This window comes from Ceratotherium simum, chromosome 38 (genome assembly GCF_057802395.1).
Source record: "Ceratotherium simum simum isolate JZ-2026a chromosome 38, ASM5780239v1, whole genome shotgun sequence".
NCBI classification, from domain to species: domain Eukaryota; kingdom Metazoa; phylum Chordata; class Mammalia; order Perissodactyla; family Rhinocerotidae; genus Ceratotherium; species Ceratotherium simum.
Window position 1 is genome coordinate 16,864,826 of NC_141937.1, and position 16,944 is coordinate 16,881,769.

At 41.0% G+C, this 16,944-nt stretch overlaps 1 protein-coding gene across 2 annotated transcripts in view; it reads right to left on the reverse strand.

Annotated features, from left to right (window-relative positions):
* Positions 1-408: 408 nt before the first annotated feature.
* The window catches only part of PPP1R14C (protein phosphatase 1 regulatory inhibitor subunit 14C), an 87,843-nt gene continuing 71,307 nt past the window's right edge, over positions 409-16,944 (reverse strand). Inside the window, exon 4 of one of the 2 annotated variants that reach the window (XM_014795462.2) lies at positions 409-2,001. In XM_014795462.2, coding sequence (XP_014650948.2) covers positions 1,927-2,001 — 75 coding nt within the window. In that variant the 3' untranslated portion in view covers positions 409-1,926. The remainder of the gene's footprint in view (positions 2,002-16,944) is intronic. The other variant, XM_087425146.1, reaches the window with a different exon arrangement.

Below are 16,944 nucleotides of genomic sequence, written 5' to 3' on the forward strand. Positions count from 1 at the left end.
GCTGGTCAAGCCTAACAGAAGTCTTGCAAATTCTGTATTTTTCTGTACTCATAGGGTACATAGCATTCTAACAATAATTGGAATATCTGATTAATCTGAAATCTTCTTGAGGATTTACATGGGTAAAAGGGAGTTTTAATTACATGAAAGGAGCATGGCCTGGGAGAGTGGTGGATAGACGGCAGGCAGGGCCAAGTGCACAGAGCTTGTCTTCTGTTTCCTTCTCAACCCAGGAATATGTCCAGCTCCTTTGCTTTCACCTCCTGGTCTGAAGATGCTTCAGGTGAGGGCCAGGACCTGAAAATACCTTGAAAATGCAAAGCTAGGTATAGGTGTTTGGTGCCCTCATCTGCAGAGCATGTGACAAAGTAAAATCATCACATTAACGTGTTTTGCAAGGCAAATGTGTAAGCAGGTTGTAAGCAGCTCCATTTATTCGAGTAAATAGCTTGTAAATAAATCATTGGTAAACATTACAAAATTAAATACATTTTCCAAAGCTTGCCAGTATACAGAAAATTCACAAACATAGTTCTTTTAAAAAATAAAATATGTTCAGAGCACCCTTGATATAAAACGCCTGACCCCGTCCTCTGACAGGGCCACCTAGAGACATCTTATGGTAGGTAGGGTTTCTGTGGGGACGCAGCAGGGGCTCCTGGAAGAGGGAGAGTTTCTACTCTGATCTTTTCCTCCGCCCACATCCATCTGAATTTTGATCCTTGTCCAAGGTATATAACCTCGAGAGGCAGGGCAGGTGCCCCAGACCTAGCTGCAAGCAAGTGGATCGGGGTACACAATTAGGGCCAGGAGCCGGAGTCCTCACCACACGCCAGTGAGCAAAGCCAGAAATGCAATCTCCACCATGCTTCCGCACTGGCAAACGCTCTTCTATCAACTTTCTTGAGAGAAGGCGAGACCTTCTCACCTCTGTACTCGCTCAACCCTCAGTTCTCCCCCTCTGGTCGGATGCTACCCAGGCACAGAAGTGACCAGAATCTACTTCTAAGGAGGAAGATATATAATCTGCTAACTTCCTTATGACCTGCGTTCGTGGAGAGAGAATAATACACAGTATTTGATTGAAAGCAGAGAATTAACTGCTACACAGCACTTCCATTTCCCATTGCAAAACACCACTCAGGTAGTGTGGGCATTTCTCCAGAAATCCAAATAGTTCTTCAAATTAAGGGTTCATAAAACTTTAAAACACCACAAATGAGGCAATCAGACATGACCTGGCAAAGCATCCCAACTAATGAAATAATATAAAGTCCATAAATAAGCCCTTGACCAACTCAACGTGTTTGTAGTGTAGCTCATTAAAATAACGGATACGCTGAACTCGTTCACTTTGGTGCATTAAGTGAATGCTGAAAGTGAGCAGCACGCACAGGAAGAATAGCTAGTGGCCTCTTGAAAACACACGTGCTGTGACCTCCAGTGAAGGACGAAGACAAGTTTATTCCATCCATGTGAAATAAAACTCACATTTACATTTTAACTTAGTCATGTGTAGATATATACAAGTATGAGAAATTCCACATCTGAGTCAAATGTACAACTTAAGAAAAAAGTGTTACCAACCAGTTGTAAAAAACCATCGTCCCTGTATACTTAGGTCCTAAACATCTGATTTCTCAAAGAAAATGCTGCCTGGCCCAGCCCGTCCTTGGACATCTGCCTAGTTTGATAATCCCAGATTGGGCTGAAATCAGAGTCGTGATCTTTGCTATTAAAATATTACACTAACAAAAACCTTTAAACACAAAAAAAGGAACGCTCTTGAATTGACGTCTAACAGACTCCCTCCCGCCAAAAAAAAAGTTGCTCATAAGGACAACTCTTCTTCAATAAAACTCTTCGAGAAGTCCAAATCCCAGGACCCTTTCTTGGTCTCCGGGAGAGTTCTGCCGTGTGCTGGAATTATACAGGCTTCTTCTGCGGGGGGTTCAGTTTCCTCATGCCTCTTATCCGAGAGAGCAGCTCCTTGATAAATTCCTAAAAGAGATCAGAAGAGGTTAATATGAGGGAGGGGGTCACTCTGTTCAAATTTGGGTTTAAAAATCTGCTTGAAGTAACTTCTGTCAACTTCTGTTAATCTTAGTTGATGAGCTTGGTTGGATGTGTTAACCCCAACTGGTACAATACAGGAAATTTAGACAAATGAAGAGTGTTCAAATTTCACGCTACAATGCCTTCTGCTGGTATACTCTCTTTAGGAGAAAACCAGGCTGGCTTCACTCACAGACATCATCTTCTTGTCCCCTGAAGGCATGAAGGCATATGTGGTTCAGAGCAGTGCTTCTCAACCTTTAGTAAACCTTTAATACCTGCATACAAATCACCCGGGAAGCGTGTCAATTCTGATTTAGTAGTTCCAGGTTGGGTCCTGAGACTCTGCATTTCCAACTAGCTGCCAGGTGATGCCAGCGTTAGTCTCTGGACCACACCTGGAATAGCAAGGCCAGCCAGTGGCTCTCACATTTGAGTGTGCATCAGAATCGCCAGGGGGACTTATTAAACCACAGAGTGCTGGGCCCCACGCCCAGAGTTTCTGATTCAGCAGGTCTGGGGTGGAGCCTGAGACTTTGCTTTTCTAAAAGCTCCCACATGATACCTATGCTGCTGGTCCCAGGATCTCACTCAGAACCACAGGTCTAGAGCACAATAAGAGTCTTTTGACTTTTTTTTTGACTGCAAATCATAGTTTAAATAAACAAACACATTTGACATTTACAGTCCAGTACATACACACTCCTGAAATAAAAATTTAAAGAATGAATACTTACCACACACAATGTACTCTATATTTTCTACTCCATTCTAATTTCATTTAAAAGGTAATGCTGGGGGAGACCCACTAAAATGCTTCTATGACCTATTCATGGATGAGAACCCAAAGATTGAAGAACAATCTAGAATGGTTCCCAGTTTATACCATCAGAAATCTTTCCTTGTTGCCTCATGTTTTAAAATATTTGGCTACAAAATAAGTCACATTTATTAGAAAATAATTACCATGGCTTCCTATTTTATATGTGGCAAAGACAAAGCTGACAGCCAGTCAGACTCTTTGATCAACAAGTGACAGTCAGTCAATGACAGGACTGAGCAAAAGCACTAAGAGACTTTCCTCTCCATTATGGCCTTCTGTTCTCAATCTCCCCACCAATCACAGCCCTTAGTCGTGACCTCCCAGACTAAGTGATCCCTGAAACTATGCTCCAGCTCTAAAACAAAATAAGCTTAAATATTTAATGTTTATTAGCCACCACAATTTCTTTTTTTAATAATCTTTTTTGCAATTATAAAAGTAATATGTGCTTTTTCTAGAAAATGTGGAAAATACAAACCTCCAACAGTTACTCCTCAGAATGAACCATTATTAACTTATTTTCTTCTACGGAAATTATTTTTACCTAATTAAGATCACACTGTATAAATATATCTTTTTTTTCACTTAGCATTATGTTGAAGCTTTTTTCCACAACATTAAAGTGCTTCTAAAAATTAATTGTAATGGTTTTACAATCCTTTATAGTATGGATTTTCTACAGTCTGTTTAATTCCCCCCATCACTGGAGTTTTGGTTGGTTCCCAGCTTTTCAAAATTATAAACAATGCCACAATTGACATCTTTGTGCATAAATCTTTGTCTGCAATTTGGATTATTCCCTTTGGAGAGCAGAAGTGGATCAAAGGACAGAAACATTTTAATCACCACCATTTCTGAACTTGGACAGAATGGAATATATGTGAAGTAAAATGAGGCCCTATTTTAATTTTCTGAACGGTATTTTATCTCATTTAAAGAATTTTCTAGGATAAAATAATGAAAAATTTTCCCACTTATATTCACTTTTCATTTTGAAAAGTCAAATGCATTTCCTATTGCCCCTTCTACCATGTGGTTAAAACAATACATGGTATATTGCACATCAATTTCAATTTTTGCTGTTTTTGGAATCTGTCACTCAAATGGCTGCTGTGACAAGTTTCAGCACTAGAGTGTAGATTTCTTTTTTTTTTTTTAAAGCAAAGGCCAGAATTACAAATCCTGGGGCCGGCTCAGTGGCTCAAGCAGTTAAGTGCGTGCGCTCCGCTGTGGCGGCCTGGGGTTCACCGGTTCTGATCCTGGGCGCGGGCGCGCACAGACGCACCGCTTGTCAGGCCATGCTGTGGCAGCATCCCATATAGAGTAGAGGAAGATGGGCATGGATGTTAGCCCAGGGCCAGTCTTCCTCAGCAAAAAAAAAAAAAAAAAAAGAGGAGGATTGGCAGATGTTAGCTCAGGGCCGATCTTCCTCACACACACACAAAAAAAACTCTGGTCATTTTTCTGCACTATTTTAATAACATTTTTCATTAAGATCATTATAAAAATAAAGACTAAAATCATATAAGGAATAATCTACCCTAAACTATAGATCTTTCTTCTTTAAGACAAAAGTAATTTGGTAATTTAAATCAAATTTTCTCAAAAAATTGATCATGATGTGCATAAATCTCAGTGATTAAAAAGTTTAAATAACATCTCGTATTTATGATATATTAACACTAATGAAAAACTTTAATTTTAAATTTTATATTAAAATAATTTATATGTCTATAACTTAATATACTGTATTCACTATATTTTAAACGGTTCATTAAATTTGCATAAGAGGGCTCAGCTGAGTAACTTAAAAAATAGCAAGATCAATATTCTTCAGATAGAAACTTGACAACACTACTTGCATCAGAAAGATTTTGTTGATTACAGATGATTCTCAAAGAATATTCAAGGATCTCTAATCAAAAATACTGATGGATGGCTCTTGGTTCATATGACGCAAAAGTACTCTATGTAAGTAACAACATATCTCATTTACTTCCCAAACCAATCACCCAGACTTGGGCTGGGGACACTAATTTAGTCAGAGAAGGTCTGCGCCTTTGAGGAGATGGAATCTGAGTTGTGACCTGAATTAACAAAGAGAGGCCAGCTTGGAGAAGACCTGGGGCTTTGTGTTATGCACACAAGCAGAGGCCTTGCAGAGAAACAAGCAAGAAAGTGGGCATTCCTGATGCAGTAAGGCCAATGCAAGCATGGTGAGAGCCATGCTGGAGGTGTTAGCACCAGTTCACCAGGGCCTTGTTGGCCACAGTAAGACTATGAGAGATCATTCTCAGTGCAGTGGAAACCACCAGCAGCTTTTAAGTAGGAGAGCAACATCATCTGATTTGGGTTTTTAAAAGATCCCTCTGGTGGCTGTGTGGAGAAGAGGTTTTATGAAGACAAGACTGAAGGAGAGACCAGTCTGGAGCTGTTGCAGGGGTCCAGGCAAGGGAGGGGGGTCTTGGAGTAAGTTGAGGGAAACAGAAATGGAAATAAGGGGGTAGATTTGGGATCCATTTCAGAGGCAGAGCCAACAGACCTTGCTGGACTGAATGTGCGGGTAGGGTGCAGCGAGGAGCGGGGACAGGAAGGAAAGGAATTAAGGTCACTGTTCTCATCAGAAGAACACCTGAAGAAAGGTGTTGCCATTTGTTGAGATGGGATAACAGGAGGAAAAAACCCAAAATAAAACAGGTTTATAGACATGAGATGCCCACTAGACACTTGAGGGGAGCTATCAAGAAGACAGATAATATGACTTTGGGTCTCAGCTCATGGCTAAAGGCATAGATATGGGCATCACCAACATCTAGATCAGTGGCTTTCAACTAAAGGAACAAACTAAAAGCTAAAATACTACATGTGACCCACACATACTTATAGCAACCTAGTAGACAGAGATACAAGACCGAAACAGAAATTTTTGTGAAAATATGTAACTCTTCCTATAGGTAATACCTCTTGATATTTTCTATTGTATTTTGAAAAAACACAGGTCACAACCAGGTAAGGGGTTACCACCCATTGTTTATAAACACACTGATCTAGACCTGGGCCATTCAGTATAGTAGCCAATAACTACAGGTGGCTATTTAATTTTAGATTAATTAAAATAAATGAAATCTAAAATTTAGTTCCTTAGTCACACTAGCCACATTTCAAGTACTCAACAGCCCCTTATAGCTGGTGGACACCATATTGGACAATGTAGATACAGAATATTTCCATCATCTTAGGAAATTCTATTGGACAGCGCAGACAACCATGCTTTGAATTACAGGATTAGATGAGAAAACCTTGGAGGAACGTGTAAATAGAGAGGAAAAGAAAGCCAAAGACCAAGACGAGAGGCTCTCTAACAAGCGAGGTCTGGTAGAAGTGTTGGAGCCAGCGAAGGAGACTGAAAAAGAGAAACCAATGAGATAGGAGGAAATCACAAGAGAGGGTGCCGTTAAGAAGCCAAGAGAAGAAAGTGTTTCTAGAAGGAAGAGGTGCTCAACGAAGTCAAGTGCTATGAGAGGTTAAGTAAGTCAAAGAGAGAAACCAAGCCATTAGATTGGGAAGAAAGAGGCCATTGAGTCCGGGATGGGAGACGTTTTAGTAGAATGGTTGGGATGCAAGTTCCCACCAGTGAAAGGTTCCCAGTGACTTTTTGTTTTGTAAACAGTTTTATTTAAAGTATAATTGACATGCCATAAACTGCACATATTTAAAGTATAGAGCCACCACAAGCGTACCATCTATACAATCAAAATAATGGATATATCTAATTCCTCCAGAAGTTTCTTCATGCCCCTTAGCAATCCCTCTCTCCTCCCCTTGCTCGTCTCCTCCCCAGGAAAACACTGTCACTATTAATGTATTTTCTAGACTTATATAAATGGAATCATAACACTGTGTACTTTTTAGTCCGGCTTCTTTCACTTGGCATAATTATTTTGAGACTCAGCCATATTGTTGCATGGGTTAATAGTTCATTCCTTTTTTTATTACTGAGTAGCATTCCACTGCTTAGAAGTACACAATTTGTTTATCCATTCGCCTGTTGATGGAAATTTGGGTTGATTATAGTTTGGGGCTATTACAAATAAAGTTGCCAAAAACGTTCATGTAAAAGTCTTTGTATGGAATATGCTTCCATTTCTTTTGGGTAAATAACCTAGGATTGCAATGGCTGAATCACTGATCTATCTGTTTGTCTATCTTTACACCATACCACACTAGCTTGATAAGTATAGATTTATAATAAGTCCCGAAATCAGGTAATGTTAGTCTGCCAACTTTGTTGATCTTTTTTTTTCCTGAGTAATTTAAAAAAAAAATTATTTTTTTTATATATATTGAGGTCACACTGGTTTGTAACATTATATAAATTTCAGTCGTACATCATTATATTTTGACTTCTGTGTAGACTACATCATGTTCACCACCAAAAGCTGAGTTGCCACGTTGATCGTTTTAAAAATTGTTTTGGCTATTCTAGGTCCTTTAAATTTCCTTAAGACCTTTAGAGTCAGCTTGTAAATTTCTCCAAAAAAAATCTGCTGGAGTTTCGATTGAGATTGCATCAAATCTGTAGATCAATTTGTGGAGAACTGATATCTTTTTTTTTTTTTCTGCAGGGAAAGATTTGCCCTGAGCTAATATCTGTTGCTAATCTTCCTCTTTGTTTTTCCTCCCCAAAGCTGCAGTACATAGTTGTATATTCTAGTTGTAGGTCCTTCTAGTTCTTCTATGTGAGCCGCCCCCACAGCATGGCGACTGACAGACGGGTGGTGTGGTTCTGTGACTGGCAAACGAACCCAGGCTGCCAAAGTGGTGAGCGCTGAACTTGAACCACTAGGCCATCAGGGCTGGCTCGAGAATTGATATCTTAACAAAAATGAATCTTCTCAGCAATATTTTATAGTTTTCAGTGTACAGATATTACACATCTTTTGTTGGATTTATTCCTAAGTATTTAATATTGTTGATGTTATTATAAATGGTATATTTTTATTTCAATTTCCAATTGTTTGTTGCCAGCATATATAGAAATACAATCAATTTTCATATATTTATCTTGTATCCTGAAAGCACTTATTAATAATTCTAGTAGCTTTCTTATAGACTCTATTGGATTTTCTACATAGATAATTATATTGTCTATGAAGAAAGCCAATTTTACTTCTTCCTTTCCAATTTGGATGCCTTTATTTCTTTTTATTGCCTAACTGTACTGGCTAAAAGCTCAAATACGATGCTGAATAAAAATGGTGAGAGTGGACATCCTGATCATGTCCTGATCTTTCATCACTAAGGGTGTTACCTGTAGGTTTCTTTACAGATGTTCGTTATCAAATTTAGGAGGTTCCCTTCTCTTCCTAGCTGCTGAGAGTGTTTTTTCTCAGGAATAGATGTTGGATTTTGTCAAATGCTTTTTATGCATCTGTTGACATGATCATAGAGGTTTTTTTTTTCCTTCTAGTTTCTTAATATGGTGACTTACGATGTCTCTTCATTTGACGCTGCTAAGGACACCTTTTTTTCCTTCTTTCTTTTTTCTTGTTATCACTTTTATTGAGGAGTAATTTATGAACAATAAACTGTATCTATTTAAAGGTCAGAACATTTCCATCACTCCCAAGAGATTTCTCGTCTCCCTTTACAGCTCACCTTCTCTCGGTCCCCAGCTCCAATTTTCTGCCACAATAAATTAGTTTGCATTTTATGTAAACACCATCATTCACTATGTGCTCTTCTTGCTTGGCTTCTGTTACTCAATTTAATGATTCTGAGATGCACCAATATCTTGTGTGTATGAGTAGTTCGGTCCTTTATATGGCTGAGTAGTATTCTCTTGTATGGATATACCACAATTTGTTTATCCATTCATCTCCTGATGGACATTTGGGTTGTTTCGAGTTTTTGACCACTGTGAATAAAGCTGCCATGAATATACCTGTACAAGTATTTGTGTGGTCATATTTTTTTGTTTTGTTTGGGTAAATATGTAGCAATGCAATGGCTGTGTTGTCTAATTGTATGTTTAACTTTTTACGAAACCCCCAAACAGTTTTCTAAAGTGGTTGTACCATTTTACATTCCCACCAGCAGGATATGAGAGTTCCAGCTGTTCCACATCCTTGCCAATGCTCGGTGTTGTCAGCCTTTTTAGTTTTCAGCTATTCTAGTGAGTGTGTATAGTGATAAGATACTCCTTTTTTTTGAGGAACTTGTCCATTGTCCTTCACTTCTCTAAATAAGTCTCTGGTCTCTATTCTTCACTCCCCTTTGTTGGCCACCTACCTCTGCCCACAACCTGCTGATTAAATGCTGGCATTCTCCAAAGCTTGGTTCCAGGCCTCCTCGAGGCACTGTCTCCCAGCTGGCCACTACCCTCATACCAGTGACTCTTAGATCTCATCTCTAGCTCTGCCTTCACCCCTGAGATCCAGGCCTGCATTTCCCGTGGCTCCCAGAGACCTCCAAAGGGATGTCCCGTGGGCACTTCAGTCTCAAAATGACCAAAATTGAACTCATTGTTACCAATCTCTTCCTCAAACCTGTTCCTCCCCCTCAGGAATTCACAGTTTCCATTCACAGTTTCTATATGATGAACAAACCATCATATAGATCTCATTTCTCTCCAAATTAATCTATAAATTTAATGCAATTCTCATCAAAATATAAATATTTAAGAATAGGCAAGATACTATGAATAATAAAATTGTGAGTTCACCTTGCCCTTACTATGAACTGATTATAAAGCCCTGGTAATCGTGACAGTGTGCAGGGATAGACAAATAGCCAGAAGCAGGTCCTACGTATTAGGGAAATTTGACATAAAACCCAAGACGATTACATATCAGTGCAGTAAGGAGGGACTGATTGCTCAAAAAATGGTACTGGACAATATGGCAAAACATAAAATTAGATCCCTATTTCATACCATACACAGAAATAAATTCAACGCGGTTTGAATACCTGGGTATAAAAAGTAAAAGTGAAAAGTTTTAAAGCAAAATGTAAGGAGACCATCTTTAAGACACTGGAATAGTAAAAGGTTTCTTAGATGGGATTTTTTAAAAAGCACGTCATCAAAGATGTCACTGATAAATTTGACTTCATTAAAATTGAAGACTTCTGTACACAAAAGACAACACAAGTGAAAATAAGCTCCAGAGTTTGTGAAAATACATTTGCAACCACATAAACGTCCAAGGATTGTCATCCACAATATGTAAATAACTCTGGCAAATCAACAAGGAAAACACAAACAAGTCAAAAGAAAAGTGGACAAAGGATTTTTTTGTGTGTGTATGAGGAAGATCAGCCCTGAGCTAACATCCGTGCCCATCTTCCTCTACCTTATATGGGACGCCGCCACAGCATGGCATGACAAGCAGTGCATCGGTGCGTGCCCAGGATCCGAACCCGTGAACCCCGGGCAGTCAAAGCGGCACGCACGCACTTAACTGCTTGCGCCACCGGGCTGGCCCCTGGACGAAGGATTTGAAATGGAAATTCCCAGAGAAGTAAACATGAACAGCCAATAAGCACATAGGGAAAAAAACCTCCTCAACCTTACTAGCTAGCAGTCAGGAAAAGGTATATTAAAACAATGAGATGTCATCAGATAAGCAAAAATTTTAAAGGTTGGCAATACCAGGTGTGGAGATGATGAGGTTAAAAGGGAATTCTTAACTCTTGCTGGGGGGCATGCAAGCTGGTGTAACCACTTAAGAGCAATTCCATTTCTTGGTATATTTCTTGGAGAAACTCTTGTACACAGGCAATAGGTCAAGAAGTTATTTTACTGCATCACTGTTCATAATAATAAAAAAACTGGACACAACCTAAGTGAGTATCAACAGAAGAATGGATAAATATATTACAGTATATTAATACTCAGGAATGCTATACAGCAATGAAAATGAATGAACTCGAGCCTCCTGTATCAACACGGACAAATCTCAGAAATCTAATGTTGGACACAATAAGCAAGCTAAAGAAGAAAACTTGCAAAATATTATTTAGATAGGTATAAAGCATGCAAGATAATCCATGTGCAGGGGGCTGGCCCCGTGGCTTAGTGGTTGGGTGCCAGCCATGCTGAGGCCGCGTCCCACATACAGCAACTAGAAGGACATGCAACTATGACATGCAACTATCTACTGGGGCTTTGGAGAGAAAAAGGGGAAAAAGGGAGGAGGATTGGCAATAGATGTTAGCTCAGAGCCAGTCTTCCTCAGCAAAAAGAGGAGGATTGGCATGGATGTTAGCTCAGGGCTGATCTTCCTCACACACACACAAAAAAGATAATCCATGTGCATATTTGTCACTCCTACTTGGTTGCAAAAGTCCTATTCCTCTTTGTTTTCCTAGGACAGCGCTTACTGTACAGGAGGTGCTCAGCAAAGGTTTACAAAGTAAAGGAGGACGCACAGGAACCAATTAATTCATACAACTGTGGCGTTAAAGTGAAGGGGCAGAGAGAGGAGACACTGGAATCTTCGTGTATCAATTGCATGGGGGAGGGCGGCATTGTACAAAGTATCAATTGGCCCCTGCTACCATGGAGGAGGTTCCAGACGTTCTCCTTCAAGCACTGGAAATCTAGCAGACCTCGGGGAGGTAGGGAAGACAAGAAGCATTTGGGGAAGGGTGGAGCCTAGGATGCTCATACACACATGCACACACACGCACACACATATGGGAGAAAGGGATCAAAGAAGCAATAGAAAGAAAAGAAACATTCCCAGTGACTTTGCAGACTTGACTTTATATAACACGCAGCCACCTGATTTATGAGAGACGTCTAGCAAGAGAAAAGGGAAAGCACGTTTCTGAGGGGATCCGGCAACAGCCATGAAAACAGAAGGTCCTTCCTCGCTCTGGAGTTTCAGCCGTGTGGCACTGTCACGGGGCATGGCTTTGCGGTGGCCACGCTCGACTCTGAGTTCTCGTCCCCCTGATCCCTCCTGGGCCCCGTGGCTTTCAGCTTCCACTCCCTCCCACCTGCTCTGGCCTGCGCCAGAGGCAGCAGATGGACACACATTTTGTAATCATCACCATAGCCAGGTGTCTGGGGCCCCTCCCTGGTCACTCAAAGTGATCCATCTGTGACGCTCATTGATGATACTGTGCTGCTTTAACCAAGGTGGATCCATCAGAAAGTAGGAAAAGGAGAAACCACAGTGTTATTGCAAATCGCTGCTTTGTGCATAAACTGCCCTTCTGGCATTCTTTCAAGCATTTCGAGTCATTTAAAAAGAGAAATAAGATAAATGGATGTTACGCAGTAGCCCTCTGATTAGAAGTATTTCCTGACAAAAGGACTTTTGAAAGTAATGTTTAAAAATGGCATCACCAATCATAGTAGGTGTAATTATGAAGACCATGCAAGCTCCAATAAAGGGGGCCCAGCAGAACTCTGGATGCTCAGCCTGCTTTCCCCCAAAATATCATCAACCCCTTACGCAGGGCAGGGTGAAGAGAGAAACAGCAGGTGAGGATTCTGAAGGCTGGGATCCACACGGGTCAGTGTGTTGTTGACAACACACTCTCCTGTATGTTGTCTCCTCTGTCACCCCAATCAATGCACCAATCATTTCCTTAAAAATGCATATTCGCAGGGGCCATCTGATCCCGGTTCTGAGTCTCACTGCCAGATGACAGCAAACCACGTCAACTTGCACAAGTTTTACATAGCTACCTGACACTTGTTCCAAAAAGCCTGATATTTGACAGATGACGTGGGATTCAGGCAAGGTGTGATCAGGTGGATGGCAAGAAGAACTTCCAGATCCACCGAAGTTTAGATAAGTGAGGGCAATGGAAGGGTCATATGTGTCTCTTTTAGAACATGATGGCAACACCTGAGAACAGTTCCAAATGGCGAAATGTCCTCACCCAAACAACCAGCTAAGAATTTAAAAATCACACTGTAACCTTCTATTGGCTTAAATATTCAAGTCACACAAGAGGCCAGACATTTGTATGCAGGCAGTGAATCAGCACTGATGGACAGCTTCAGTGTCCCCCCAGCCCTGTGTGACACTGAAATTTGCTCCCTGCAGCCACAGGCATTATTCCATACCACAAGCACCAACATCACTCATCACTAAAATATGTAATTTCCCTGCTCTTTTTTTAGGGGGTGGAGCAGTGTTGTTTATCTTTAGAGAGGTTCATTTGCTGGCAGGGCACACAGGAACAGATCCTATTTGTCACTATCTGAAAAGAGGCTTATGAATCTGTTATGGGTGAAGGTTTGTGCCTACTGTTGTTATAATCACTTCTGCCAACATAAATTCCTGAAGGTCTTAACTGCATCCTGGTTGTTTTTTTTCCTCTCTCTCCTTTAACTTAAAACCACTGACATTACTTTGTCCATTTATTTTCTTGACTATCTGCCTTTAAAGATTAATTTGTTCTGCTGGTGAGAGCAGTCCCAAGAATCTATTTTAGAGATTCAGACCACTGCTTTTAGACTTATTTTGTACTCAAATTCTCACCTTTATTTGTATGCAGCAGAGCAGGTCATTTACCCTCACCCTATGCAGCTTTACCGGCATTTAATTCTTCTTTCATTACTAATAGGTTTCTCAGAATCTGTACACTTAACAATTCAACGTAAAATAAAATCCATATAAATAATCCAACCACAGTAAATAATAATCAGTGGAGTAAATTCAGCATAGTTATAATCTCCCACTTTATAATCACTAAGAAAACTAAAGTCATTTCATCAAAGGTCCCATTATCCATGAGGGAGAGTATTATTTGCTACAAACACCTGAATCTTGTTGAAGTGAAAGGAAACCCTTTCCAAGCTATCTGAGATTCGTTTGTGGTTGTGACTCCCTTTGCTAAAGATCTAGAAATCCTAAAGTCATGTGTCAAGTGGCCTTGAGCTCATAGTCTTTCTTCTGTCCAGATAAGTCTAAACATAAGAAGAGAATGTGGAGCTGTTTATAACGCAAGTTTGATCAGCTTTTAAAACATGATCATTCCTTCTGAATTTAATGAAAAAAGAAAAGGGCATAAAGTCACAATCAATCATTCGAAAATGCCAACCACTTAAAGGTCCACTCCCCATTAAAGCTGGTACCTCCTCTATCACATCTTTTAAAAAAATAATAATCATTAATTACGGAGGGAAAAAGTATCCTCAGGCAAGACCTACGTGGCTCTTCCTATAACAGCATCTCCTTCTTCCTTCCTTATACTGCATCACGATTATCGTTGTCATCATCGTTATCGCTATTCTCATGGTTATCTTGCCTCCAAGAGTGTGTAGTAAGGAATTTAACCTTGCCCAAAAAGAGGTCTGGTCTTTGCCCTCAGCTCCTGGGAGGTGAGCTCTAAGCTTTTGGAAAGTCCTGCTTGGTAAAAGTATCTTTGGGGGCCGGCCTGGTGGTGTAGTGGTTAAGTTTGTGCACTACGCTTTGGCAGCCCAGGGTTCGCAGGTTCAGATCCTGGGCGCGGACCTACGCACCACTTATCAAGCCATGCTGTGGCAGGCGTCCCACATGTAAAGTAGAGGGAGATGGGCACAGATGTTAGCCCACGGCCAATCTTCCTCAGCAAAAAGAGGAGGATTGGCCATGGATGTTAGCTCAGGGCTAATCTTCCTCACCAAAAAAAAAAAAAGAAAAATATCTTTGTTTACCTGGGGGCCTTGGGCCAGGCCAGAGAGTCTCGCAATGTGATTTAGGGTGGGGGCTTTGTATCATGTGGTATCATTTCAATACCCCAAGGGGCTGGAGACTGAGATCAGCCATGTGGGCAGTCAACCATGTCTATGTGACCGAGTCCCAGTAAAAACTCTGGACATCCAGGCTCAGGTGAGCTTCCCTGTATGCATATTGTCACATACCATAGATGAGAGAATCAACACGGTCCAGGGCTCCCGTCCAGGGCTCCCGTCCAGGGCTCCCGTCCAGGGCTCCACTGGGAAGGGCAGCTGGAGGCTCTGCACTTGGAACTTTCCTGGACTCTGTCCCACGCATCCCTTCCCTTGGCTGATTTTAGTCTGTAGCCTTTGACCGTAATAAACCAAAACCACGGGTACAACAACTTTCAGTGAGCTCTGAGGGTCTTTCTCGCAAATTATCAAACATGAGTATGGTCTTGGGGATCCCTGAACTTGTAACTGGTGTCAGAAGTGAGGACGGTCTTGTGGACTGTTCCCTAACTTTGCAAAGAGTGCTGAATAAAGACCAGAAAATCAGTGCAGAGTTTTGCTGCGTGACTGCACATCTTTCGCAAGCTTACCTAACATTTCTGGGTTGATTTTCCCCAATGAAGACCATCTTAATCAGATTTATAAATATTCCACAGTGGAGCTCACGCTCACCTAGTAAGAAGTCAGAGCGAGGCAGTGAGAAGTAGACAGGGCACAGGATCTGGACTCACATGTGGGTTCCAATACCAGCTCTAGTGCATCCTGGCTCTTTTGTCCTGGGCAGAGGTGGCCTGGTACATAGAGAACCCTCAGGAAAGTGTCTGAGCAACTGGTATACCAGACCAAAATCCTTTTGATAAAGTCACTCATCTTTCTGGTTCATAAATCCCAATCCTTTATTACTTACTTGCCTAATTACACTGAAACATAAGAAGGCTTTCATAGCCAACGGCTACAAGCACTAAAATGTCATTTTCAGCAATTCTGGTGTTTCTTTGAAAGCTCACAATTCTCTCACTACTCAGAAACACTGTTCTGAACATGACAGCTTTGAAAGGGTGCCTTTCAACTGCTTAATCTAGCATTCAAGCTCCATTCCTCATCCCACCCCCAAATTGCAGTCTTTTTTGAGGAAACCCCATGAGAGACCAGATGAAAAGGTTCCCCTGCGTGCAGACACTCAGATCCATTAAACTGGAGTGAAATGGTGGCTTCCTCGGCTTTCTCTAGCAAGTACAGATCCCCTAACATCACAATCCATTAAGCAATTTGGTTCCTAACTTAGAGAACCATGGGATAAGCTGACACCCTGGCATTTCTGTTCTTTTATTCCTATTTTAATATTCTTTGAGCACTTAAATTCTCATCACAGTTAACCTTGGCTTTGTAACAGATTTTAAAATGGATGTACATACAGCTTCACTGCTTTATCTAAGTCCCTAGACTAGTTACAGGCACACAGATGTTCAATAAACATTTGTTGGGCAAATGAATAAAAAACCAATAGCAAAATGCCAAGCCATGTCTCTTCCCACTGCCGACACAGCCTCTCTGTGTTGTAAATATCCAGTTTATATTTTCACTCCACTGCAGTCAGCTCAATGAACAGGGGCCCTGAGTACTTCCATGTATACATAAACTGAACAATATTTTCAACAACAGGTTAAAATGCTAAATGGATAGATTGCTGACGGGAGCAGGATGAGTTGACAACGGCCACCACCACAGCCTGCCGGAAAAGTGAGATGCAGCTCCACGACACGGCAGCAAGAGAAGATTCTGCCTTTCTACCGTCAACACAAAAGGAACAACAAAACAGGCCTACCTTTCCCAAAACACTGGTCAATTTTTCTTTGCAAACCACGATCAGACATCCCTTTCCTGTACCATCACGTGGCCACGACATTGCCATGACCCAGCAGATTACTGAGACACGGAAATGCCTCTCTCACCACCTACTTGCAGGCTTCGTCATCCGGCATGAACCCTGAGGCATATCAACTTACAGGCTTTGATTGCCAAAATGATAAGTAATACTACAACCTCTATTTCACAAAAATGAAATAAATGCACAGGAAGAAAAATCTGATGTTTATCAGAAAGCAATGGCACAGCCACCTTCCACTATAAAAAGAGATTCTAAAAAGTCCATTGATTGGACTCCCCTAACAGATGGCAAGACAGATGCCCTCGAGCCCATATTAAATGCATTTTCTGCCCACCATTCCAGTACGTCCCAGTGTGTGATCTTAATATTTGAAAACCATGCAAAGTAAGAGTGAGAAATAGGAAACGAAGCTCCTCCCTAGCATGGCTAACTGGCCCCAATACCCCACCTCTGATTTCTACAATGTCCCCTAGGCTGTCACTACTGGTCACTCAAATCCAAGTG